General features: G+C 45.2%; 1 protein-coding gene across 4 annotated transcripts; it reads right to left on the bottom strand.

Moving 5' to 3' along the window:
- Nucleotides 1-8131: 8131 nt before the first annotated feature.
- Nucleotides 8132-24551, bottom strand: LOC129212016 (transmembrane protein 182-like). 4 transcript variants are annotated; one of them, XR_008579047.1, is made up of 6 exons: nucleotides 24262-24539; nucleotides 21561-21678; nucleotides 19396-19494; nucleotides 16642-16779; nucleotides 8375-8985; nucleotides 8132-8294 (listed from the first exon to the last, which is right to left on the bottom strand). XR_008579047.1 is itself a non-coding variant. In XM_054839992.1 (5 exons), the coding sequence occupies exons 1-5, from the start codon at nucleotides 24412-24414 to the stop codon at nucleotides 8756-8758; spliced, it is 738 nt and encodes a 245-aa protein (XP_054695967.1). In that variant the 5' UTR covers nucleotides 24415-24539; the 3' UTR covers nucleotides 8132-8755. The 4 variants fall into 4 exon arrangements, 3 of the variants coding, with proteins under 3 accessions (XP_054695967.1, XP_054695970.1, XP_054695968.1); XM_054839992.1 differs by having other exon boundaries at nucleotides 8132-8985; XM_054839995.1 differs by lacking the exons at nucleotides 8132-8294; nucleotides 8375-8985 and adding an exon at nucleotides 8992-12069 and having other exon boundaries at nucleotides 21566-21678; nucleotides 24262-24551.
- Nucleotides 24552-24840: the final 289 nt, after the last annotated feature.

Genomic DNA, 24840 nt, shown 5'->3' with positions numbered 1-24840 from the left:
ACCAGGTACTGTAGTGCTTCGCTCATGATTTCACTGCTAAATTAAGTGAGTCATTCAGCTTTTGCCCTGAGTTTTACTTTTGCATTTAATTTAGGTCAGAACCACGTTCAGGCGCAAAAAAAAAAAAAAAGGCACAAGACCCGTTCCCGCTGAGGCTGTTCCCAAACTCTCCATCCCGAAGGCAGCTCCCCATCGCTTCTACACCTGCAGGAAGGCGATGGCCAAATTCCCCTCGACCGGCCCCAGCACTGCTTCGGTTGCGTGTGCAAGACATAGGAAGGTGAAAGCTCCTTGTGTATTTTCTCACCCTCAGAAAATGGTTAATGCCAAAGGTAAAGCCGAGGCCGTACGTGCCCACCTGGCTGCTCTCAAGCCAAGGCAGATAAACCAGCGTTAGGCACCTCCGAGATAATGCTTTATTGCTAGCATAAACTAGGGGTGCACTGACACCTCAGCAAGGACACCGAGGGAGCGAGACAAGACTCTTTAATCCGATCCAATTTTGGAAGACCGAACCCATCCGTGCATCGCTCATTAACGGGATGGGAACACCGACCCTTTGGTATAACAGTTTGGGGAGGACGGCGGCTCTGGGCTGGCGAGCTGCTGCAGGAGGGTGAGTTATTCGAGGTGTTCAGGAGGGCTTGCTGCAGCAGCCCAGCCTCCCTGAACAAGCCTTCCCCTGACTTTATGGATCCGCTTATCAGGGAGAGCCGTTTATAATGGAGAATGTCGTCATTGCACACTAAGAAGCATTCAAGTGCTGTTAAAGTGAAAAACAAAATCCACTAACCATAAGGTTTTATGTCTTTGCTACTGTTTTTTCAGCCCCCACCTTGGCTGGAGACCCACTTGTGGTTTTCTGTAACATTTATGGGTAAAAATAATAAAACTCAGCAGATAAAATCCCAAGCCCTGTGGCAGCCTGGCCATCAGGAGGAAACCAGCTGTACCTGCGTGAATTCGGGCAGCCTCCTTGCAGCGCTGCAGGCGAGCTGGTCCAGAGGGACCTTCAGAGGCTGAGCTCAGCGCCCGCTGGCAAACCCAGGGCTAGAAACAGAAAATACACTCTAATAATTTTTCTTTTCCGAGGGTGCTCTTTGGAGTCCTATGGAAGAAATCTTTTTATTCCTTCTGCAACTAGAACACGCGCTGTTGTCTTTTGCACCGATTAATATTGCCTGGGAGTGGAGATGAGATGCTGGGCAGAGCCCGACGCTCTCAGTCAATTAAATCAATGCAGTCGTGACGCTCCACCGATTTTCCCTAACCGAGGGTTTGGCCTAAAAGGCAGCGCACGCAGCGTTACGGAGGACACATGGAATCACAGAGAACGTGGCTGCCGGCCAGGCTGAGAAAAACAGGAAAGCCGTGCTCCGGGTCCTCGTTTCCCAGTGATGGGCACCGCGGGATGCAGCCCTGGACCGGGTCAGGGAAGCACTGCGCCCCGTGACGCCCACATGCTCATTCTTGCATCCTTTTAACTGTTCTTTTTATTATATTATTGGTTATATTCTTATTTAAATGATGGCTTTAAGCTTGCATAGCTTGTCTCCTTCTTTTAAGAGCCGCTTTGGCTTAGTCCAGGGAAACTCCACTGTGGTCTCTCCTTCGCAGGGACTGCCCGTGCTGAGCTCCCTGAGCAGCCGTGCGTCCTTGGCAGATCTTTACCTGTCCCACCACAAAGCATACAAAAAGACAAGAGGCCACTCACCTCCTTCCTCTGAGCATCCGGCAACCTGAAAAAAACCAAAAGAGAGGACCAAACCTTGTGTATTCTTTGCTGAAATGTTTATAGTGTAGGGGTTACCTGAGTCAGCAGCTAACCTGGCAGATAATTGAGAAGATTCCCATGCCATGACTAGCCAAAGCAAGGTATTTCTACTCCTTCAGTATTTTCATTAAAAAAAAAAAGTGTAAAAAAAAAAACCAAGCAGAATTTCTTCCCTGCGTATCACCTTTAGGTGGGCAGCATCGAGTGCAGGCGGCTGCCACGGTGCTGGGCACAGAGTGCTTCATTCTGAGCCCACATCTCCTCTCTGGGATGCACAACAAACCCATCCACGCAAGAGACGGCCTGTTGCCTTGTCTAATACTAAATATGTCTTTTTTTTTTTTTTTTCCCACAGAACCAATGCATTAACTCAGAGAAGTGGCACCAGAAGGAAAGCCTGGAGTCACTGCCCGCCCTGGAGCCAAAACACTGCTCGAATAATGGCAGTGGGATTGCTGTGAAAGAAAGAACAAACTCCTCTCCAAATGGCTGCAAACAGCAGGTCTCTCCAGTCCCTTCTTAACCACTGAAGATATTTTCATTTAAAAATATCTACGTAAAGGCAGGTTTAATCTCACAACAGCATTTTCCAGTTTCAAAAAAAAAAAAAGTCTCAAGTTATTTCTCCTTCAATTTTTTTTTTCCCAATTAAATTAATTTAAAATGAGTGAAAAATGTTTCATGCCCTGAGATCCTGAAAACCTCCGGTGTCAGCTGAAACCGGCACTTCTGCTCTCAGCCTCAGCCCTCGCTGCAGGCACCTCTGCTTTGAAGCCTTTGAAGAGTTTGTGGCACAGGCAGAGGCTCTCTGCAGAGAAAGCCAGTCATTTTATATATATTTAATGTGTAAAGTGTGTGCGTGTGTTTGTGTTAGCATAGCATGGATTTTTTTTTTTTTTTTCCACACAATGCATGTGGAAAGATGTAGAAGAGTTCTTGACCTGCAGAACAAAATTGCGGGAAAAACCACTGTCTGCCTTGCCGAGAGCATCCAGAAGGTACCTTTTCATAGGATCATGGAGTCTTTAAGGTTGGAAAAGACCTCTAGGGTCATCAAGTCCAACTGTCAACCCAACACCAGCCCATGTCTACTAGCCCATGTCCTTTTGCCCAAGCCTAGGTCACTTCAGCATCGCCCTGAAGATCCAACTCAAACTTTCTGCTGACCTTCAGAGGGACTGAAACAGCCCGTTTAGTTGTGCCGCTAGGACCCGCTCGCTCTCCCCTCTCCCAACATCAGGATTTACTCTTTGAAAGCTTAGAGGAAACAACACTGCCAAAAAGGCACGAAAACACCGGGACCGAAGTGGTTGCGGATGCCACCCTGGCTGGGAGCTGCAAAGCAGCTGATATAGGTGCCCTGTGTTTATTTTGGGGGTGTGATGCAAGAGCAATGCAATAAATTTGATTAACGGTTGGGGTTTTGGAGCTAATTAATTATTTGACTCACGAGGTAAAGACCTCGATTCTGGAAATGACGCGTGTGGTTCGAGAGGCAGCATCTCTGCCTGCATAAGAAATGATCCACCTCAGCAAGCAGTCGGATTAATTCGGTGGCTGATTTGTCTAAATTATTAAATTTCCCTACTTTTTTTTTGGCAGGGACAGATTCAGAGTCGATGCCTCTATTTCAGAATGAGCTGCATTTATTCACCATGCACTGCAGTTATTCCAGCCTGTAACCGATGAGGTTTAATCGGTAATAAAATCTTAAGCAGCCAGTTCAACCTATGTTATTAGAGCAGCATTTCTGAATGGTTTGGTGAACAACTTCTCCCACGGACTGTTGTTTTTTTTTTTTAAATAGAAGTAAAGTACGAAAAATTTCTTACAACATCTAAAATGGAAAAACAACTACGTTCCGTGACCCTACGAAAATATTTCTGAGGACATGTAATATATTTTGCCAGGGTAATGTCCCTATTCTAGGAGTGGTTCTTTCCTCTCTTCTCAGCATTTGTTGCTTTTTTTAATATAAGGCACGCAGGGAAATATTGGAAAATGGAGAGGGAAAATATAATTAACCCTGTGTTTTTCACACAATTGCCCTTTGTGCTACTTCATTGTTATTTTTTGTAGCTTTTATGAAGCCATCATTAATCTAGTCAGCCAAGGTCAGGTGAGACTTTTTTCTTCTTTTCAGACCCTAACGCTTATAAAGCTTCAATCTACTCTTCCATAACCAAATGTTTAGTACCTACCGGTTGGGTTAATTAGAGTGCATTCTTTACAGCTCTGATAATAATCACTACTACACCATCATAGCAGTGGCTGTAGACTATTTTTGCATTTGTTATTTCTTTTTAACAGTAAGCATTTACATACTCGCGCTGTTTAAATGACTGGTTCCTGTGGGTTCAGCAATCATACCTGGAAATATCAAGTTCCAGAAGATAAGAGCATCACCCGCTCGTGACAATTCCCAAACTAAATGCAGCACGGCATCTTGGATATACCTCAAAAATAAGTGACTTTTTTTTTTTTTAAGAGGAGGAGAGCATATTCACGGGGGGGTGGGGAAAAAAAAAAAAAAAGATGAGAGGAAAGAGAGAAGATCGCTGAATGTCCAGCATTGATTTAAAAACAGGCTTTGCCAAGCAGGGTGAAAAGGAGCCTTCCCAATCCATTCAGTGTATGGATATTAATATTGATAACAGGGCTCTGGCTCCCAAGAGAAGGAGTGGTGAATGAATTAGGAACCAAATACATTTCTGTAAATAAAGTTTTTCCAATTCAGATTATTTTTTTTTTTTTTAGGAAGTGGGGAAAAAAAAAAAATCTGCTTCTCAAATGTCAAGTACTTGAAAGACTAAAAATAGATCACCGGAATAAATAAATTAACCCAGAAGACAGGACTGATGCTCTGCAGGCATCACGGATTAAATAAATTCACTAAATTCAAAGTGGTATTCCAGATAAGAGCTCTTTGTGCTGCAGCATGTACAGCTTATTGATTATAGGATTGAGGTGCTGTGCGCTCTTGTAAAATGTACTCTGGTTGATATGACTTAATCCTGCGGTAATGTACAGCCTGGTGCACAAAGCATGGAGCTAGCTTATATTTTCTTATTTATTTTAATTTTGTTTGTGTCTTAATTTGCCACACCGCATCTGTGCCCTCTCCCACGAGCACTTCCCCGGGCAGCGTTTGCTCAGGATGAGTGACGAGAGGCATTTCAGAAGGTGCTGAGTCAGCAAGATGAGGGCTGGGCTGCTCGATGGAAGCTTGCAGGACGCTAGCCGTGGGAATCTGCCTTGGTTATCTTCCACAGGGATGTAAAGCCTGAGCACTTCACTCTTCCGTTGCATTGCGTGGGCTGGCTGCAAGGATGAGTCGCCCTGTTGATGTAGGGAGCCTTGGGGATCAGCTCAGGTGGAGATACTTGTTCTGCAGACCCCCTGCATTTTGTTACGTGAGTCCACCAAGGCAAGGGTGTCTAACCAAGGAGCAAACACTACCTGTCCAGATAAGATGGATTCTTCTGGACAAAAAGAAAAAGTAGAAAGTTTTGTAAATCCTGTTGGTCAAAGTAAACAGTCCTGGATGGGCTGTTATACACCTAGCTGGAATGAGTGGTGGCTAAGTTCCAGTTAACCTGTTTTCTATAGTAGAGGGTGCTTTCACCCTCCTGGTCAGATGTTGGACTGCCAAGGTCACTTCACACTCGTACAGGACATTTCTTTCCCCCTTTGGAAGCTCTCCTGGCTCTGGTGCTCAGCCCAGCTCTCCTCTGCAGGTTTCTCTGAGGAGCCATCAGACCTCTCTGAACGTGGACTTTTACCCTATAGTTTACCAAGAAATTAAAAAACCTCCAGGCCGCTGGTGGTGCGAGAGAGCAGCTGGGCACGGCAGTGATGCTCACACGACATGCTGGTCTCCTGGTCCAGCTCTCCGTGGGGCTGCTGCTCATCACCCCGCACCTTCCCGGCCTCGAGTCCTGGTTTTCCGAATCGCTGGTTAAAAGTTGGTCTGACTAAGGGGAACAACTTTTATCATTAATTTTTGCCTCCTTGGTATGAAGGAACAACTGAATGAAGGAGCTGCGAGGGCTTGGGTTTTGGGTAACCTGCCCACATCCCCATATCTCCCACAGGCTTGGCAAATCCCCCAATATCTATCTTTTTACCAAAATCAAGACTCTTAATCTCCAGACATATAGCCTCTGCTACGTAACTCTGCCTCCTGAGCGTGATCCACAAGGTCTGTATTTTAACACCCAAGGTTCATTAATATTTCCTGCAGAGTATTCAGTAAGTAGCAAATAAAGCAGGAAGTGTCCCAGATGTTGGAGAGAAAAAATGGAATTATTCATTGCTTACTAACGTCAAATGCTAATGTGAGAAAAGCATCCTTGAAGAAATCCTTGACTAAAATTCATCAGTGATGTGAAATCACTGGTTTAATTATGCATTTTTGAATGTATTTATTAGTCCCGGTTCTGATCTGACTTACAGATGTGTAACAGTGATAAGGGTCTACTGCAGTCTTTGGAATTACTCATGATTTATAGTGACAAAACTTGGATTGGAATGAGGTCCTTGTCACTGCTCTATAATATCCTTTCATCAAACTTCTTCACATTCAACAGATGAAAGAGACAGCAGTTTCCGCAATTTCGAACCCTACCACCGAGTCCATTAGCTTGTTTTTTTGAAATTTCTCCTCCAGAAATGACGACTCTCACACAAAATTTTGTCTGCTCAAGTTATATTTACCACAAGAAACTTGAAAGCTAGGGAATTAGACTCTTTAGTCCTCCAAAATGATGTGTTTGGTTAACACTTGTGCTGGCTACAAATGTTGCATTTTAACAGGGAAGGTAATTAATTTAGCTATGCTGGTCTATAATCTCATTCCCTGTGTCCTTATTGTTGTGACTATTAGAGTATGCTCAATACCAGAGGGGTTTTTTTAAGGAAGGAAAAAAAAAAAAAACCAAACAAAAAACCAAAGCCAAACCTCCATTCGAGAATGATTCAAAAAGAAGTCATGTGTTTTTCAAAAGAATGATGGAGTTTTAAACTATTGCTTGTTCTAGAGCTGATCCAGAATGAGCAAGTCCCCAGGGACAGTTTACTCCCTAAGGCACGAATGCATGATTAAGCTAAATGTATTCCATAAATGCCTTGATGACATTAAACTAAATTTTTTAAAGAACAGATGGAGAAAGTTAATAAATATTTCATTCTATAATATAAAACTCACTTCTATATTCACAACTTCAGGGATCCTCAGCTTCACAGATATCAATAAGTCTGATGGATTTCTTGCTGCATTCTCATTCTTCTGCCCTGGTGTCTCTTATGCGATCATCATTTCTGCATGCTTGGATTGTTTTATGGGATCAGTGAAAGGCAAGTGACTGTAAATCTTGACCTCTTCTGCTCCTGGATTATATACTTTTATTCTTTGTGACCATAAGTGTTCATCTCTACACTGAATAGATAATTAAATGACAAAAATTATTCAAAGGGAATTTATAGTGAGAAATTATCACTTGAAGAACTGGTGGGGCACAGGCATAACCCAAGGAGATATCATGAGAAAAACAGTTTAGAATGACCAAATAAAACACTGAAATATCTGTGTATTTGTAAATACATGGAAAATCTATTCACTGGAGGGGGGGCAGGGAACCGACATGATTTTTTTACCTGTATATACCAATTCTGTTAAAAAAAAATTCTATTAATGGAAAACAGTGGGGATTTTGCTTAAGAACTGTAGACCAAGCCTGTTATTCATGTGAAAGAACTAATCTTTACATGTGGGAATTACAATTTCTCCCTCTACGTATGCCATGAATCCTGTAAAAGAATAATTAGAACTTGCTCCAAAAGGAAAGAAATGCCAGACTTGAATAATATTTTAGGAAGAGCATTAGCAAACATTCCTATACTGTTTTCTAGAAGAGATTTGCATTACATCAGTAATTAACTATACTGAGTCAATAGTATGACATAAAGCTTGGGAGATATATGTTTAGCACAGACTATGACATTTGTGAGAAGAGTGTGCATTTTTAGGACGTTTGATTTAAGTGGGACCACTGCAAACCGTCGGACAATGTACACCTGAGCGATGGCAAGAATTTAAAAATATCTAAATGGTGTATTATTTGTCTTTTGGGGGCTGACTCTTGTGCTGCGTCTGTAGAAGATCCCACGCTGAGCCAGCTGACAGGGTCTACCATAACAAACAAAATAAAAAATATCAATGCTAGTGTTTCCACTGCCTTTCCCCCAGCTCTGACCATCTTTCGGGTTTTGGGTTGCGAATCTCCACAACACTGCGTCTGGGGAAAATATTAAACGCACAGTAATGTGATGCTGTAAAGAAATACTAATTAATTCATGTTAGGTTTTATGCCACAGAAACTGGTTTATTTGCTTATTGAAAGTTAGGTTAGGTCCAGGTACATTTCTATCTTCAGAATCAGGGCTTTTAAGGAAAAAAAAGTTTCTCATGTTTCCCGACATCCCATTAAAATGGTTGTCCTTTGACGTCAATTAGAGCCAGCTAAAAAAAAAAAAATCATCCTTAATTGCTTTTCAGAAATAGACATTATAGCGTACACCGTCACAGCCAGATTCGATTACCTTTTACAAGAAACAAGGATGCTGGGAACGCCATAAAACTCCAGCTCTGCTGAATACGGATGCGGGGCTCCGTTGACAGCCACGGGAGCTGTTTTTCACAGCGAAGGCTCTTCCCTGGGCTGCAGAGAAAACTGATGCAAAACCCATAGACACGTCTAAATTTCTCCAAAGTGTAAAAGTGCTGAAGCTGGATGTTCAGCTGGGGCTGGTTTTGGACTAACAGGGGTTGGATGCTCAGTGCTCCATCCCTGCCTCCATGTACGAGCGAGCGTAATCATGCACCTACGCTGACAATTATAGCTACAAAAAGGATCAAAACTTGTGTATGTTTCATTACAACGAGCATCACCAATTTTCTTAAAGGCCTTCTCCAAATTTGTCTTACTCCAGAGACTCCATGATGTCTCTGCCGATCAGGTAGAAGAGGAGTCCGGAAAGTAAAGCCAGGGGCACCCCCGCTGCGGCGAACATGAACGACCACCCATAATACACGTGCACGGGTACGTCGTCCGTGCACATCTCGCTTCTCTCCAGAAGGATGTACTTCTGAAAGTCAGCGGCAAACTCCTTCCACATCACGAAGAGAAATATGAGCAGGAGAAATAAGGCTCCTGGAAAGAGAGACAAAGGTGAGTTACTCTTTGCGTATGAAGAAACACAGAAATAAAATCGAGAAAAGATTGCAACAGATTTCCACCTATTCTGGCAGGTCCTTTGCGTCAAAACTTAGCGTTGCAGAATTATTATCCACGACGTTGCTCTGCAGGTTTCCATGAAAGCCAAGCCCACTCCACCGTGACCGGGTCCTGCCAGGAGGACCCAGGTGGGTTGTTTTGCCTTTTTTTATTTTTAATTTGCCTGAGATGAGCGAGAAGGAGAGACCAAGACTTACTTTTTCCTTTTTTTTCCCCTACCCTTCCAAGTAGTGTCACATCCAATTTCCACCAGAAATGCAAACATGCGTGGATCATTCCTGCTGATGGCAAGTGTTATCTAGCAGCGAACCTGCTACCCCCAGCACCAGCGCAAGCAGAGCCCGTGCAGACGCTGGAGCGGCTGCTGCAGCTCGTGGCAGATCGTCTCCACGGCTTGTGTTACCCTTCCCGAAACCGAGCTGTGCAACCAAGTATTAAAACACATGGCAAGGAGTACAGACGATCCCATTTTGCGGAGAAATAACACATAATAGAGTGGAAAAGGGATGTAGCTGTGAGATATCAATCTCAGATGGGCTACTAAATAACAGAATAATAAAAAAAATAACAAACAGCTTATACCATGAGGCTAGAAAGTCTTTTTATGGCACAACACGGGCAAGCGAGACCTCCTGTGCCGTTCCCTGGAGCCAGCCGGGAGGAGAGCCGAGCTCACACGCAAGTCTGGTCAGCATCTCGCTTCGAGAGCGTCCGCTCTCCTCGGAGCCTCCCAAGCCTTGCAGGATGCTGCGACCCAAACAGCAGCTCTCCCCTGAGACCCCGCCATCTCGTATTTCCAGACGCATACCCGTCGGAGGTCAGCGTTTGCAGGAAGAGCTCGGTCACATCTGAAAAGCACGTGGCCGACAGGCACCTCCCGGCCCTGGCGCAGCCCCCAGCGGGTTTGGGGGGGTCGGTGCCTGAATAGGAACCTCCTTTCCCCAAAATTCAAAGTGACGGTGGTCGGAGGCGGCAGGTCTGGCTCCCCCGTATGAAGCAGATGACAAAAACTAGAGCGGCCCCAATATTATTTACTGTGTCGCATTAAATATATATAGTGCATTTTAAAGTCAACATACATTAAAACTAAATAGTGACGGTGTGATGACAGATCTGAAAGCATGTCAGTAATATCTGATCTTGCTACTTCACAGCTAGAAGCTCGCTATTTTTAAATGGTGCTGTATAACATATAGATATATGCACATACGCACACACATATGAAAGAAATACATCACAGGTTATAATATTTTTATAGTAGAAGTGAACAGTTCGAAATTAATTTAGTTGACAAGTTACCACGCAGTTCTGCGGATGTGTTGTGGCTTCTGCTGGATTTAATTTCTCCCCTTGCAATTTTTAAATCAAAGGTAGCCTATACTATATTTAATTATTCTTCCTGGCAGCTTATACACTACAAAAATCCAACTCCCGTGCTAAGCAAAGGAAGCGGGTAAAGCTTGACATTGATGTATCCGCTTAGCGATGGTGGTTACCGAACCCTCGGCCAGAGAGAACATCTCAGTGTTTAACTGTGTTTCTGCTTATAATGGCTATAAGCACATCTGCGGCTACAAACCTCCGCTCCACGTCTTGTACCAAAAACCGAGACTTGTGTGAAGGTACAGAGGGTTCAAGGTCCTCGCTACATGTTGCATACAAGTCGAAGCTACTCATCGTAAGCTGTCGCGTCTATTAGACTGCCTCCTATACCCTAAGACTGCAAGTTGATTCTTAATAATCAAAAAATCGGTGTAACCATACGACTAGACTTTCCGTCACCGCACGCTGTTATTCCAAGCCGCTCTCCCTTACACGGAAAAGTCCTGACGTTTGCTGGAGAGGCAGGCTAGGAGTTAAATAGCAGCTGTTGTAACATTTGCATGTTCATTGAGATTTTGATACCACTTGAAATTAAGTGCACAAATAAATATTTTACAGTTAATATGATAGTTGTATGATTAAAATACCAATTATTCTACTATAAGAAAACGATTGCATGTTTAAATAGTCACATGTCCTTTACAGAATACAATATATTGATAAGAAGGCAATTAAGTCTTTATTACTGATGTAATTTAAAATTAAATTAATTAGATAGCAACTGAACCTTGAAAAGTGCTCTTTTAAGGATCAATTTCTATTTCATTAACTTATAATACCTACCGTAAGAGATGCAAATAAAAACGGAGCCCCGGCGGGACAGAGGACACGGGTACGCTAGTGTACTTTTGAAATCTCCTACTTTTCTTTAAATAAGCAGGGGGTTTGCATTGAGGACAATTTAGCCTCATTTATGGAGGAAATCAAATTAAAACCCACCAGTTCTTAGTGAGGAGGGTGCGGGGAAGCCCGGTGAGCCGGTGGCACCGTCCCCGAGCTCGCCAGGAGAAGCACCGAGTGTCGATACGGAAGGATTTATTATTAAACAGGTACTGGAGGTGACGACACGACCACGGCTTCTAAATTAAGAACGTTTTCACACTCTGGGAAAATGACAAGAAAATGTAAAGTAAGCAGCCTTCTTCCCCGGAATAATTACAGCCGAGTGGCGAGGAGTCCCTGGGATTTACACCGTCTCCTCGGCGAGAAAAGAAAATCGAAAGGGCAGGTGGAGCCACAGGAGGACGGTGGGAGTGCAGGGGGGGCAGCGCACTGAAAACTGTTCAGCAAAAAAAACACTTACTTGGAGCAATCAATCACAAGCATTCGTGAAACTGTCTGAAATTTGTCATCATTTTAGACATTAGGAGACTCTTCATAATGAGGGTATCAGGGGCTTTCACTCTCATATTACCAAAGCAAGTGTTTGGCATTGGTGTTTTAAAATGCCATTTTATTTTGGATTTTTCATCCTTTGAACAAGTGTCACTTTAACACCTCTTTTTGGGGCCTTTTAGACTCGGCCGCAGCAGAAAGACGTCTTCGTTCCCTGCCAGCCCTAAACCGCTTTTTATGTAGAGACAGATTTCTTCCCGCCTTGGGCAGCAAAATGAAAAACTGAAAAAAAAAAAAAAATAAATCTAGTTTTCTGCCCAAGGAACGAGCCCGGCATCAGCACGCACGCCTGAGACATGGGACGTGTGTTGGGTTTGGGTAAGTGTAAGTGAAGACCTCATCAAACCAGACCATCCCCACACTCCTCTCTGCATCCCTGTGGTTTCTACCACTGGAAAATTAACCAAGTGATCTCTCTCTTTCCCTCCCTTTTCCCTCTTTGCCTCCGTTCATTAGCATGGTATGGAAAAAATTAACTGCGAAACTCCGTCTCAATGCTGATGAGGTCAACGGCATCTTCTGGGGAGGGACTAATTGCAAGAAAATTGAAGTGGGGTATTAAATCTTTCTCCTTCGTACACTACTAACTGCAGGACAAGGAACCCCGTCGCTCCGTCTCCCCCTCCCAGGAGAGCTGCACCTTCGTTGTGAGTAAATTGGAGTCGGGCTTTTCCTTTTTCTCTCACTTTATATCCTTGTGACACCTTTATAGCTGCTAATTGTAGGGACAGGTGAGTGAACTCAATCTTTAACTCTTATTCTGTGGAAGCTAGTGAACTTTCGTGTAATCTGCTAATTACGAGAAAAATGAACTTTGACTCGTTCGCCTTTCTCACTAGTTGCCTCTTAAGGATGTTAATAACGAGGAAATGGAGGGGTGACCTTCAGCTGCATTTCCATAACTGTCAGCCTTTACTGCACGTGGGGAGCCCGAGGTTGCCAAGGCGCTTGATTTGGGAAGAGGAATCTAAGCACAAAATTCAGCACTTTTGGTCGTAGGGCTGGCCCTTTTTTTTAAAGAGTTCAGCTCATGCTGAAGAACAGGTTGGTCCGAGCACACACCGTGTCCTCTGGCAGGACCACGACGCGGCTCCGAAAGCGGAGGAGAGGCTTTGTGCTGCCTTTGCCCGCTGGAAACGGCCCGTGGCCACAGACGGCCCACATCCCCCGCGACGGTGGGATGCTGCGAGCACATCCCCGTGCATGCCACGCAAGTGGGGATGCTGCAGAGCCAGCACCGGGACCACAGCGGCTGGAAGAAGCGTGGACTGTACATGGTTCGTCACGTATCTGTGCTTTCCAGCGCAAGGCGAGCTGGCCACCAGCTCCTCTCGAGGTTGTTTAACATTACCTGGGGCACGCATCCTTATCGCTCGCTTTGAAAACTCACCGCACGCTCGCGCTTCGCCTGTCCGCTGCCTCCAGAGCAGCCTCCTCACCCCTGAGCAAGCCACCAGCCTGAGCTCAGGTCATTTTTCTTCACTTGAGCCTAAAGCCATGCAGCTGGTCCGAACGCCTTAGGGCAGCACAGCAAGCTCAGTGAGTGCCCTAGGTCTGGACGAAGCGTGCGCTCGCTTCTAGGCTTGGTCACTAAAGCGCCCAAAGGAAATGAAAACCGAGGAGCACAGGCACAGAAAACTGAGGAGCACAAGCAAAGTTGTCTCAGCAATTCAAACATTTTCCAGAAGCTGCAGCGCAGCGTTCACCCGGCCCTCTCGGTGACATTGTAGTGATAATTAATCGTATTGTCATCTGACTATTGAAACAAGGGGACCATTAGTCACCAGGCAGTATCTGCCTCCCCCTTGCAAGCGCCGAAGCTCAGTCTGAGCTGGCAAACGTTAGGAGGAAAGCAGCACTCCGGCTATTTGCTCATGCAATTTGGGTGCTTTAGGGAGCAGGCTGGCAAGGATAACTGCTCAGCTGGGGCATTAGATGTGCAAATGCAAGCGGCAGCAAATGTCAGATGGGCTCCGGCTGTATTTCCCAAGTCACTCAGCAGAGGAAATCAAGGGGGATGTCTCCGGTCCTTTGAAAGGGGTCTCGGAAACGCCACCCACAGAGCACTACATTTGTTACGGTAGCTGGCAGACGGTCAGATTTGTCCTCTTGAAAGTACAGTAAATAAAAGGCATCTCGGAGAGGAAACCCAAAGGGATCTAATTGAGCGATAACAATCTTCACCGTTAGGCATTGAATTCCCCCCGGCGACGGACGGGCACACATAACTCCTCGAGATCACGTCAGGCTGGTTTTCCATAGATGCGCTCGGGAGTGCGTTTGCACCAATAATCTCTTTAGAGCCTTTCGGTGGCAAATGTTGCATCATTTTGCAACGATTAACCACGGCCGTGATTTCATGACCTCAGCGTGGGCTGCTACCAAAAGAGGCAGAGGGAGTTTATGGACAGAATGAAGTTGCCTGTAAAGGATGCCCTGAGAGGCCGGAGCATCTTGCAGCTGTGGTGCCCCATCTCACCATCCGACTGCCAGACCACGTTCCCACTCTACAAATTGCCAGCATTTTCACACTTCCTCAAGGAGAGATCATTTCTGCGAGGGAGGTTAATTAACACTGACCCGCGGGCCATGATTAGAAGACAAGACGCGCTTTCTCCCATGTCGTCTCTCCGCATCCCACTATCCAAAGGAAGGAAACGGCTAGGGATTGAAGCTGTATTAAATCTATTGTTCCTGCTGCTTAGCAGAATCATGCAAAATATTTTTAGAAGGGATAACAAAAAAATAACCACGGAGGGATGCATCCTGAATCCATCAGGAAGCCAGTGCCAAGAAGGATCCAGAGCTCTGGGTTCAGGATACCCCTCCCCCCAAAAAATAAAATATGATCAGCTGAAACTCTCAGCAAACTTTGCTGAAAAAAAATATTGCATTCTCCTAGCTATCATTTAAATTGAAAATTTAGCAGGAATTATCTTCCAGCTGAACTCGTTCCTCCTAATGACAGTTAATAACAATGATTGCTGTTCAGATTGAAACTGCTTTAATACAAACTTCAATTTAAACAGGAGCATCTTTGTCTAATGCCAAGAGGTTTACGTGATACATAATCAGCTCTTCTAAAAGGTGTCAAATTCTATGCCCCAGCCTTTTAATCAAGAAGTAGTCAAATAAAGTGCAAAAACAATGAAAAAAATGGAATACAGTGATTCAATATTACTCGACACCCTTTTCTGCGTGATATTTTGTTTATCTGGCCAGTGTCAGAAGGTGATCGATCTGAGTTTTTCCACTTGGGCTCAAAGTTGAGTGTTTTGAAGAAGTAGGTCTTCAGCTGAGGTAGCCAGAGTGTCACATCTGAGAGGATTCAAATATTTGGCCCTACTCTGAGAAGAAGAGATGACTTCAATGCACACATATGTCAAGCGGCCGTCACTACTCCGTAGAAGGCATTGGTACCCGATGGAGATCCAATAGCAAGCCGTCTTGCATTCCCAAATGAAATCCATGTGTGTAAAATTTTCTTTTAGAAAAATTAAGCCCAACTAAGCATTTATTAAACTCTATAAGAGAGAGAGAAGCAGATACCCACAGGCTTGCTGCCCTCACTTCAATAACTGAAGACCTAGAGGCAAATGGAAAATTGGACAAAATGCAAAGCGAATTAGCGGAGGCAGGTAGGGCCACATCGATTCAGTGCCTTCCAGAGGTTTTAGACAAATAGATAGATGCCATCTAGCTTCCTTTTAACAAGCAGCTCAGCTGGCATCGCATGGTTAATTATTAGTACATCTGGAGGAGACACGGATTAGGAGAGGAGCTTTGAAATGGATGGGGAGCTAAATAACAGGGGGAAAAGAGTAAAAGGTAATAATAGCAGGGCATGGTGAGATTGGAAGGTGTTTAGGTGGAGCTCCTCCAGGATCGGTGTTGGGACCTTTCTTGTTAAATATTCTCATGAATGTTTTCAGCCCTAAAAACCTTGGGCGCCAGTCAAAGCCCAAACTGAGAGCAAAGACACCGGCTCGTGGTTGATTCATGCCGTGTATGAGGAAGCAGGACCGGGTGCAGGATCTGTAATTAAGCGGTTGTTTTTCAGAGAAAGGCCTGACTTCGTTACGGAGTTCTTCACTTGGCATGGCTCAGCTGAGCTCCAGCCGCTTGACTCGCAAAAAAGCTTTTTTCTGAGTTTGAGTCACTGTTATAATTCAAGTATTTCTACTAGTTAAGCCACTTATTCCTTCTCAAATACAGAAAAGGAAAAAGCCCAAGTGATAATTCAGTGGAATCATTTGTAATGGTAGTGGGAATAATGAATAAACGCCTATTTTTAATTCATCTTCCTGCTGTGCCACCACTTTATCTTTTCAGGTTTTATTAAGCCAGCCCTCCCATTTTGAATCGCCGGGTATGCCTTTCATCGCTCAGCGGGTTTCCAGCTCTACCAGATGTTAACAGCAGAGAGAGGAGAGGCCCAAACGCAAAGACTGACTTAGGGGAAGAGCGCGTGGCTGATTGCTGCCCAGGGTTAAAGCAGCTGCGGACTTTACTAAAATAAAACGCTCTGCTCCTCTGGGTTGCATGGAGGGGGGGGGAAGTATTTTTTCCAAACCCCAGCCTCCCTAGGACTAAGGACTATCTTGCTAAAGCTTGACTGAGCATAGAGGTTTAATTCCAGCAGGGGAAGAGGGAAATCATTTACTCTGAGTCAGCGCAGCTCCCATCAGAGCCCCCATGCTCCCCCCCCAGCAGCGCCTCCCCCCACTTCCCAGCATGAAGCGGAGCACGGCCGCTGCGTTCCTGCCCTGGCCATATCCCCTTCCCGACGCTTACCCGAGGTGAGGAGGAATCCGCCTCCAACTTTGTAGGACCGGGGGCTGACGAAGGGCACGCCGCACACCAGCAGCAGCCCTCCCACCAGCCCAGCGGCGACGGCCAGCATGATGAACGCCGTCCAGAAGCCTCTGTACACTGCACGGTTAGAAAGAGTAAAGTCAGGGGAAAAGAGAGGATAAGCAGTTTTCTTCAGTCCACGCTTAACTCCTGCTTCAGCACCGTTATAAGCGATAACCTACGACGCTGCTTGTGTTAGGCAGAGCCGGAGCTCCTGTTTCGCTAACTCCCTGCCGCGGCATGGGTGCAACGTGCCTGGAACCGGTGCAAGTTCAGGTTGAATGTCGTGCCCTACATAATGGGATCGGAATGAGAACAAGGGGGTGGGAGGGTTTGCCAGGGAAGCACGCCACAAAAGGGGGTGAGGGTAAAGGACACCATGCTTAGCTGTGCCTGTGGGGGATGGAAGAGCTTGGCAAGAAAGGAAAGAAAATAGCAAAATTTGGAGAGATGGAATCAGACCACATCTTTGTTCCATTTTAATTAACACTTACAGGAGGTGCCAGGTTCCCGGTTTAAAATAAAGGTGGTTTTTGTTAGCAGGACTGCGGGGAAAAACGGGAGCTCATGATTTCCCCCATTAAGGGCTTTGCTTGACTCCATGTAAGAGAACAGGGCAAGAGAGCAGCTGCCTCTTCACCCACGGAATTTGGGGGTTTTGCTGTGACTTCACACAACCACGCCAGCCGGAGCCGAGCAAGCTTGCATCCATCACATCCCACAGGATGGGACATAGCCCACTAATTTCAGTCTCCCGGTAGCCAAGTCTCTTCCAGTCACTGCCCTAAACCTTGGCCACAGGTGGTGGTCTTCAGGCAGACCCCCTCTGATACCCTGCTCCCCCTTCCCCTGATTTATCTGATCCCCTCAGACCACCGCATCTCGCTCTGCCTGTTGTTTTTCAGAAGTGCTAGTTAAAGAGATTTAAGCCGAGCACGAGCGAATGGGTAATGCTGAAATGATTCACACTTGAAAGAAAAATGATACAGAGAAGATGCGTTTTGCTCATTTGAAACCATTTTGTCAGGAGAGCCACTTAGGGAGAGATAAGTATCTTGAACTCTCCAAAACCACAGAATTCATTTTCATGTTTAACCTCCCGTCACCCGTTTCTCTCAGGGAGGCTAAGAGGATGCAGATAAGGCAGAATTATCTCTGGAGCAGGTAATAGCTGGAGGACCCCTCTTCTTGGACAGCCTCCTGTTTTGTCAGCATTTGCATACGAGGATGGACTGGTTTGAAATAAAATGAGCGTTAACGACAGAAGCGCCTGCTCTCTGCAGCAGCCCGAGTGCTTCGCGGAGGCGTTGGTGCAGCAGAGGAGCCCAAAACGTGGGTGCTGAGACATCCCCGTCTCCCCGGGGATCATAGCGGGGTGGGTGCCTGCAGAGCCCCGCAGCACCCCGGGGCGCAGCCCCCGCACAGAGCCCGTCCCCAGCACCTTCCCGTCCCGGAGGCCGTTTCTGAGAGGCAGCTGGAGAGGGTTTCAAAGCAAGGGCTGACAGGCAGGGACAGATGCCTCCAGGGCCCTTTATTTAGTACGGAAAAAAATAGTGTGTTTATCAGCGAGATCATTCAGAAACTAGACGTCATGCCTGCCTCTCCTAAGCAGAAAAATCCCATCGCTTAACCCGCTTGTTTGCTGCACGCAGCCTGCAACGGGCTCCTCCTTCTACCATCGACAGGTCCCTCGTATCCATTTTACACTACGGCATGTTCCCCAAGGCAGGAATCCTGCACAGCACAGCAAAAGAAACTAGCTGCTCTCCCTCACATGCTCCTACTGACAATATTTTTTTTTAAAAAAATTAATTCCTCATAAAAAAAAATAAAAATAAAAAAGGTACTGCTAAAGGCTAAGGAAAAGGTCAAGATGTTTGTTTGTGCAGTATGCCTGCCCCAGATCCCCAGAGGCAACGCAGAGTGATGCACACTATTTAAAGAAATCAATTCATTTCAAAAAAGATCATTGAATTAATTCTAGCTGCTGCCACCAATTTAGCAAATTAAAATTCCTAACAGCAGCTGATTCATTAAAGAACTCTGAAAATACAGAGAAACATAAATAAAAAGGGAACCAGTTGAAAGGAGAGCTCTCCAACTGTGTCATATTCGGTGTATTAAAAATAAGCCAGTCACGTGGATCTTCTAACTATTTGGTCTTTAACTGATTTTTCCTGTGTTTGTTTATTTTGTCTTGCAACAAATCAACACTGGAGTCCTCCCAGGAAGCCAGACTCTGGAAACGAGTCAGCACTGGGCTGCCACAAGCCTGCAGCCCAGGAGAAATTATTTTTCTTGCTTGCCCGCAGGGTCTGGATTTGGCCATGGGGCTGAAGCCCTTTGCCTCCAAGCTCCTGCCAGCGAGCAAGAAGGTGGGAGAAGGGAGAGGTTGGATCTAGCATCCTCCCTTGCTCATAGGAGTAAGCACCAAGAACCGGCGGGTGGGTGCATGGCTCATGGCCAGGCATGGCTGGCTCTGGAGGACAGAAGATGTAGGAGAACATCTGGACGTGGTCACGGCTTGGGGCAGTCAATTACGCAAGGCCATTTTGTCAAGGAGCTTTCCAAAAGTCTCGGCCATGCTTGGCCACGTGCATTTCCAGCGGGACAACCACAGCACTGACACACGTCGTAAATCTCTGCCCGATCGCTTGGGAAAGGAGCTGCTGGGGGAGCAGGGAAGAAACCCACCTGCGGTTGTGTCGTAGGAAGGATGGGGGAAAGGTCCGAGAGCGATGGGCATGGGGAAGAGGTAGCCATGCATGCAGAACTTGGGGTGTGCTTGGCTGGCTGAAAAAGAACAACAACAACAAATCCCTGTTTGCTTTTATTTTCTGCAAAAATCACGGTTATAGTATTCAGATGGCAACGTACTATTCGGCAAAACTTATAAAACCCTCACTAAAATCAGAAGGCTGGGGAGTATAGAAGGATAGTAAATCCTGGTTAGAAAGAAAAAAGAAAAAGAAGAATGATGAGAGAGAGGAGACATGACAGGATCTGAGACTGCTCCCCCGTACATCTTCCCATCTTCATAACCTGAGTCTGAGGTGGACATAAATCACGAAAGAGGGAGCAGCTGAAATCAGTGTAAATAATCCCACCTCTGTTTTCCTCCAGAAAATGTGTCAGACCACCTGGAAGGGGCAAAAGTATTTGGGTACCAAAACAAGCTACCTTACAAGACCTCCAGTTTGTGAGAAGGGAAAGCACAATTAGAATGGAAGTGCCCCATCAATATTAATACCACTGAGGCTTATCATGATTAACGGTAATAGAATGAATGTTAAATGAATTAATTAATGGTTGGCCACTTATTTAAATATGTTCCCCAGCTCAAAGGAACACTTTATAATAGGTGGACATTAGTTCATGCTAAATTGACTATGGAATACCTATTGAATTAATTATTACGTCCATGAGAGCAGCAAATTAATTTGCCATGATCAATCCTATTATCATAAATACCTAAAGAAGTAATACAAATTTGCCAGTTATCAGAAAGAGTCATTTTACTTCAGGTAACATTATATTATATCATGTATTTCCATATAATGTAATTAGATAGCAAACTCCCTCTCTCAAGCCTGTCCTTTTTTATCAAAAAAATTTCTGTGTGAAAAATCCGATGTTGTTCAGTTGAACGGTGGCAGGAACTGTTCCTGCAAGATTGCACGGGAAACACAGGCCAGGGACTGGGGGACAGCAAAGTCATCTGAAATTTTAATCTCTGTGGAGTAAATTTGTCATGGGAACCTGCGTTATTTGCAGCCAAATGCCCTACGAGATGACCACGCTGCTCCAGAAACTCCTAAGTGTCTTTGATCGAAGCACCAGCAAGCACAGGGTCTATGCGGTGGTTAAAACCTCTGCAGAACTTATTTAAAATCTCTTTTATTTTATCCCCAATACTCGTCTGGGGCTGTGGCGTTCCAGGGAAAGGCTGTCCTCTAATTACCCACTGTGCATTAATGCAGGCGAGCTGGATGCTGGCTCGGACACCGGCGGGGCTGGTGCCAGGCGTGTTGTGGGGTGGTCTCACTCCTTTGCTCTTTCTGGTGGGAGCACCTGGTTCACTGGGCCAAGACCCCACACTTCGCTGCATGTGGGCCACCAGTCAGCACCAACTGGTGTCTCAGAACAGGTTTCACCTTCTCTTTTTTTTTTTTTTTTTGAAGAGTGAATGTGCTTTCAGGAAAAAAAAAAAAAAAGATTTTGCATCCGTCTCTGTTTGTTCATACGTGTAATTTCAATGACCTTAAAAAGCAAAACAGGCAAGATGTTAAAATAAACGTCTTGTGTGCTGAAGAGCATAAAAACCTGTGGTTACAGCTCTCCATGGCCCACCAGTGCCCACTGCTAGAGGTCCTGAGCACCCAGGGAGACCACACGCATGCACATCCATCCTTCCCTGTGCTGAAATCAGTGGGAGGTGGGCACGCTCAGCACCCCGATGGCTGAAAACGCTGACAGAAGAGCAATGCCAATGGCCAGGAAAGGTGTGGGCTCAAATTTAGCAGACCTTAGCGGAACACAGACATCAAGAGGTGGGGGGGGAGAGTTGTCCTTGCTGGTGGAAACCAGCCACTCCATAAGACTTTGTAGGTGGTATATTAAATGGCATCAAGAGATTCCTACATTTCTGTGAAGAACCTTCTGAGAGAAAAATCCAAGTCAAAAAAAGAGCACAGAAAGGGCGAGCCAAGTTTGCTTTTGAGAGAGAGACACAATGAGAATGAAAAAAAAAGTTAAATAAAGACAATCATCTCCTCATCCCTGGGAGCCCTTCTTGCGCTCGTTTGCAATTCAAACTGTGAGTGAATGCTGCGGATATGGTGTGGTGGCATCATACTCACTGTACCAGAAGGTCCAGATGGTCTCCGGGTGGCCCTTGCCAAAGAACCAGCACCGCCAGAAGAAGCCCTCATGGTGGAAAGTGAGGATCTCCTTCCTGACCTCTGTCGGCATTTCAGCCTGCGGAGGAATGAAAACCCAAGCTGATACAGGGGTGACCATGGTGAAAAGGTGGAAAGTGTGTATTTTTTGCTTAGAGAGTTGTTGCTTTCATGGTTTTTTGGAGTTTTTGTTTGTTGTTGCTGGAGTTGGTTTTGGAGGGGTTGGGGAACGCAGAGGCAGCTGCTGCCCTTGACTTTCTGCCATATCACAGCTACAAAATATTCTGATAACAAATCATCTTGCAGACCTTCACAAAACAGCTTCTCCTTTCTCTAAAACCTTTAAACCACTGATGGCCAGAGCTGGGGAGGCATGTCAGGGAGCAGAGCGTTCTGGGTGTATCCCACTTCTTAAACGCTTTCCTTAAGTAAATGGTATTGCTGTTGTAACCAGTACAAAGCAAGCTGATTACCAGGTAAGTAATTTTAGGTGTGATGCAATGCAACAGTTCAGATAACCTTGCTGCTCTGCAGGATCCATTTAAGGTCTGGCTTAACCCCGGAGTCCAACTCTATCATTCCCAATCATCAGCCCAAAGGTTTCCTTCTTTCTCTTTCTCTGCTGAGCCCAGTGGAAGTTATGCTAAATTTATGTGAGACACAAATTACTCTGCCCACACCAGTCTTCTCACAGGCCACAATAGGGATGTTGACAATTTTTCCTTTTTTGTGAGTCTACTTCAACCCCCAGACCAGACCCACGAGCACAAGGTTTAGGTCTTTCCAGAAGGGAGGATATTGCAAAGTTGAGTCACGGACTATTTACCAAAAAACTTATTAAAACTATAACCAAAACCAAATTTAACTTTATCACATAGACTTTGGTAAAGGATGCGTGACTGCTACAAAATTACGTTTTGCGGAGGACGGAGAAACTCCATAGAGAGCGAACTAGAGAAAGGAGACGGGACTCAACGGGGAGCTCCTAGAAGATACCTTCCTCGCCTCAAGGCTTTTATGCATCAAGTTATAACCACTTCCAGAGCTCTGATCTGATTCTCCTTTTACTTTCAGGGTAAAACACTAACTATGACAACAGCAACACGCAGCCCTCAAACTTCATCAGCTGGCTGGCTGCTGACATGGTGCGTCTGCGGCACGTTTAATCGCCGCTTGGCAGATACTCGAGACCATCCTTATCTGTAAGGGACAGGATTTGCCAGTTTAAGAAAGGGCAGAGAAGGTAAAAAAACACAGACCGTTGTACACAACCGGTAACTGAAATAGAAATAATAGAAAGAGTGTCTGAAAGAGAAATAAAATAGCTCAGAGGAAAGAGTAAGAGCCGTTCCTATTTCTGCCCGGCGCTTTTGAAGTCGCTCTGCCTTGCTGACAGGCACCCTAACACTTGGCCAAGAGCGTATCTTAAACGTTTGAGATGCTTGTTCACGTCGTGCAGCGCAACGTCTCTAGTCTCTCTGATTTCAAAGACAACAGCACAAGCAAAAATCTGGAACAATTAACGTTGTCATTTCCCAAGTGCACAAAAACTGAGCGACGCTCCTCTGTCCGTGACTCTGCCATTTCCGGGGCTTTACTGCGCTGCTTTAAACAGCAAAGACAGTGTCTTCTGCCAGGCAGTTTTTCTATCTTAAATATTATTTTTTTCAATAGAGGAAGTCATTTGGAAACATGACTCAAGCAAACAGTGTCCTACATTTGATTATGGGATTCTGAAATGAAAGAAAATATTTCTTGCCGGCATCATGACGCTTACCCAGCGTGACTCACCACACCAGAAAAAAAAAAAAATCAAATCTAATTGGATTGAACTTTGAAATAACAAAAAGTCTGCACACAACAAGGATCTTCCTGTCATTTTGTAATTGAAACCACACATTGATCGGCACAAAAACATTTTTGAAGAGTGGGTGGCTCAAGGAACTGATCTGGTTGTTATTTCATTGAAGAGTTAGACAATAGCAAGTGCAGCTAAAGTCAAACTTTTGAAAGGATCTAGAAGCAAGTAAGCAGTTAGCACTAAAATACCAAGTTGTCCTTCAAAAATCACATTTTCTGCTAACTAAAATCCTATATAGGTTTTAATTTTAAAATATATAGGCCTCCTCTTGTTAGATGGGCAGGAACTCCTGTCTACTCTGTTCTGCATCTGATGTTTGCTTTTGTTTTCCACCTGAGCTGTAGTCATATCACCTCAGATGTAAATGATTGCCAAATCCTATACTTTAAAATTTGAATTACGTTTAAACGAAGAAATAACTGAGGGAGAAATCTTTTAATGGCAAATATCAGGAGATATCTTTTGTCTTTAGAGGCAAATGCTGTCAACAAGTAAAGCTCTTATGTTTTTGCTTTTCATTCCCTAATGTTTATATCTGCCAGATTACAGAGGTGCTGTCTTAATGTTTCCTAAACGCACTTCAGTCAAAACGCTAGATACTATGGAAAAGCTGGGTTGGATTTTAAAGTTAGCTCAGGCTGACGTTTTACATTAGCAGGTCGCTTTCGATGAGCATAAACATTATCACAGATTAAAAACTGCCAGCACCCAAATTAAAAGTATTTGTGTTCCCTTTAGAGCAAATTATTTAAATAAGTCGACTCTTTCTCTCCTGAAGCAAGGCAAGATTTCAGAGTTTACCTCCCTGGTCCGCAGGGTGCTATTCCCATGCTCGAAGACGCCGCAGGTCTCCGTAGCCAGAAGCCAGTAATCCGTCCCAAAAGCGATGAGGAAGAGCAACACGCCGGTGCCGCCGAGGATCCCGGCTGTGAGAGCGGCTACTCCAGCCTTCATGGGGCAGCAGGTAGGGAGCAGAACTGGAAATCAGAAAAGGAGGAGGAAAACGCTGGAGTTTGCAGGGTCACTGGAAGAGGGGGACGAGAGAAGCGCTATTTTTGGGCTCGGAGAAGAATCTCCTCCTGGCTGGTGTGAGTTTCAGTGGGTGGTGGGAACAGGACTAATAAAAGCAGATGACCTGGTGTAACCAAACAGCTGTGGCATTAGGGAACATGACAAATAGCTATTGAGACAGAGCAGGAAGATTTCCAAATAAACATATGGCTGTTCATTTCAGAAGAGCGGTGCACAGAGCCCTTAGCCTCGGCCGGTCAGGCAGCGTCTGTAGGTCACGAGTGGCAACGACGCAGAACTGCCCAGGCCACTGGAGAGTTTTTAAAACCCTGTTTGTGCATGAGATTAGCAGAGAGGCTGTGCATGGCA

The sequence above is a fragment of the Grus americana genome, chromosome 12, assembly GCF_028858705.1.
Source record: "Grus americana isolate bGruAme1 chromosome 12, bGruAme1.mat, whole genome shotgun sequence".
In the NCBI taxonomy this organism is placed as follows: Eukaryota; Metazoa; Chordata; class Aves; order Gruiformes; family Gruidae; genus Grus; species Grus americana.
The sequence above is the reverse complement of the archived record's forward strand: the minus strand, read 5'-3'. Positions and strand labels throughout refer to the sequence as shown.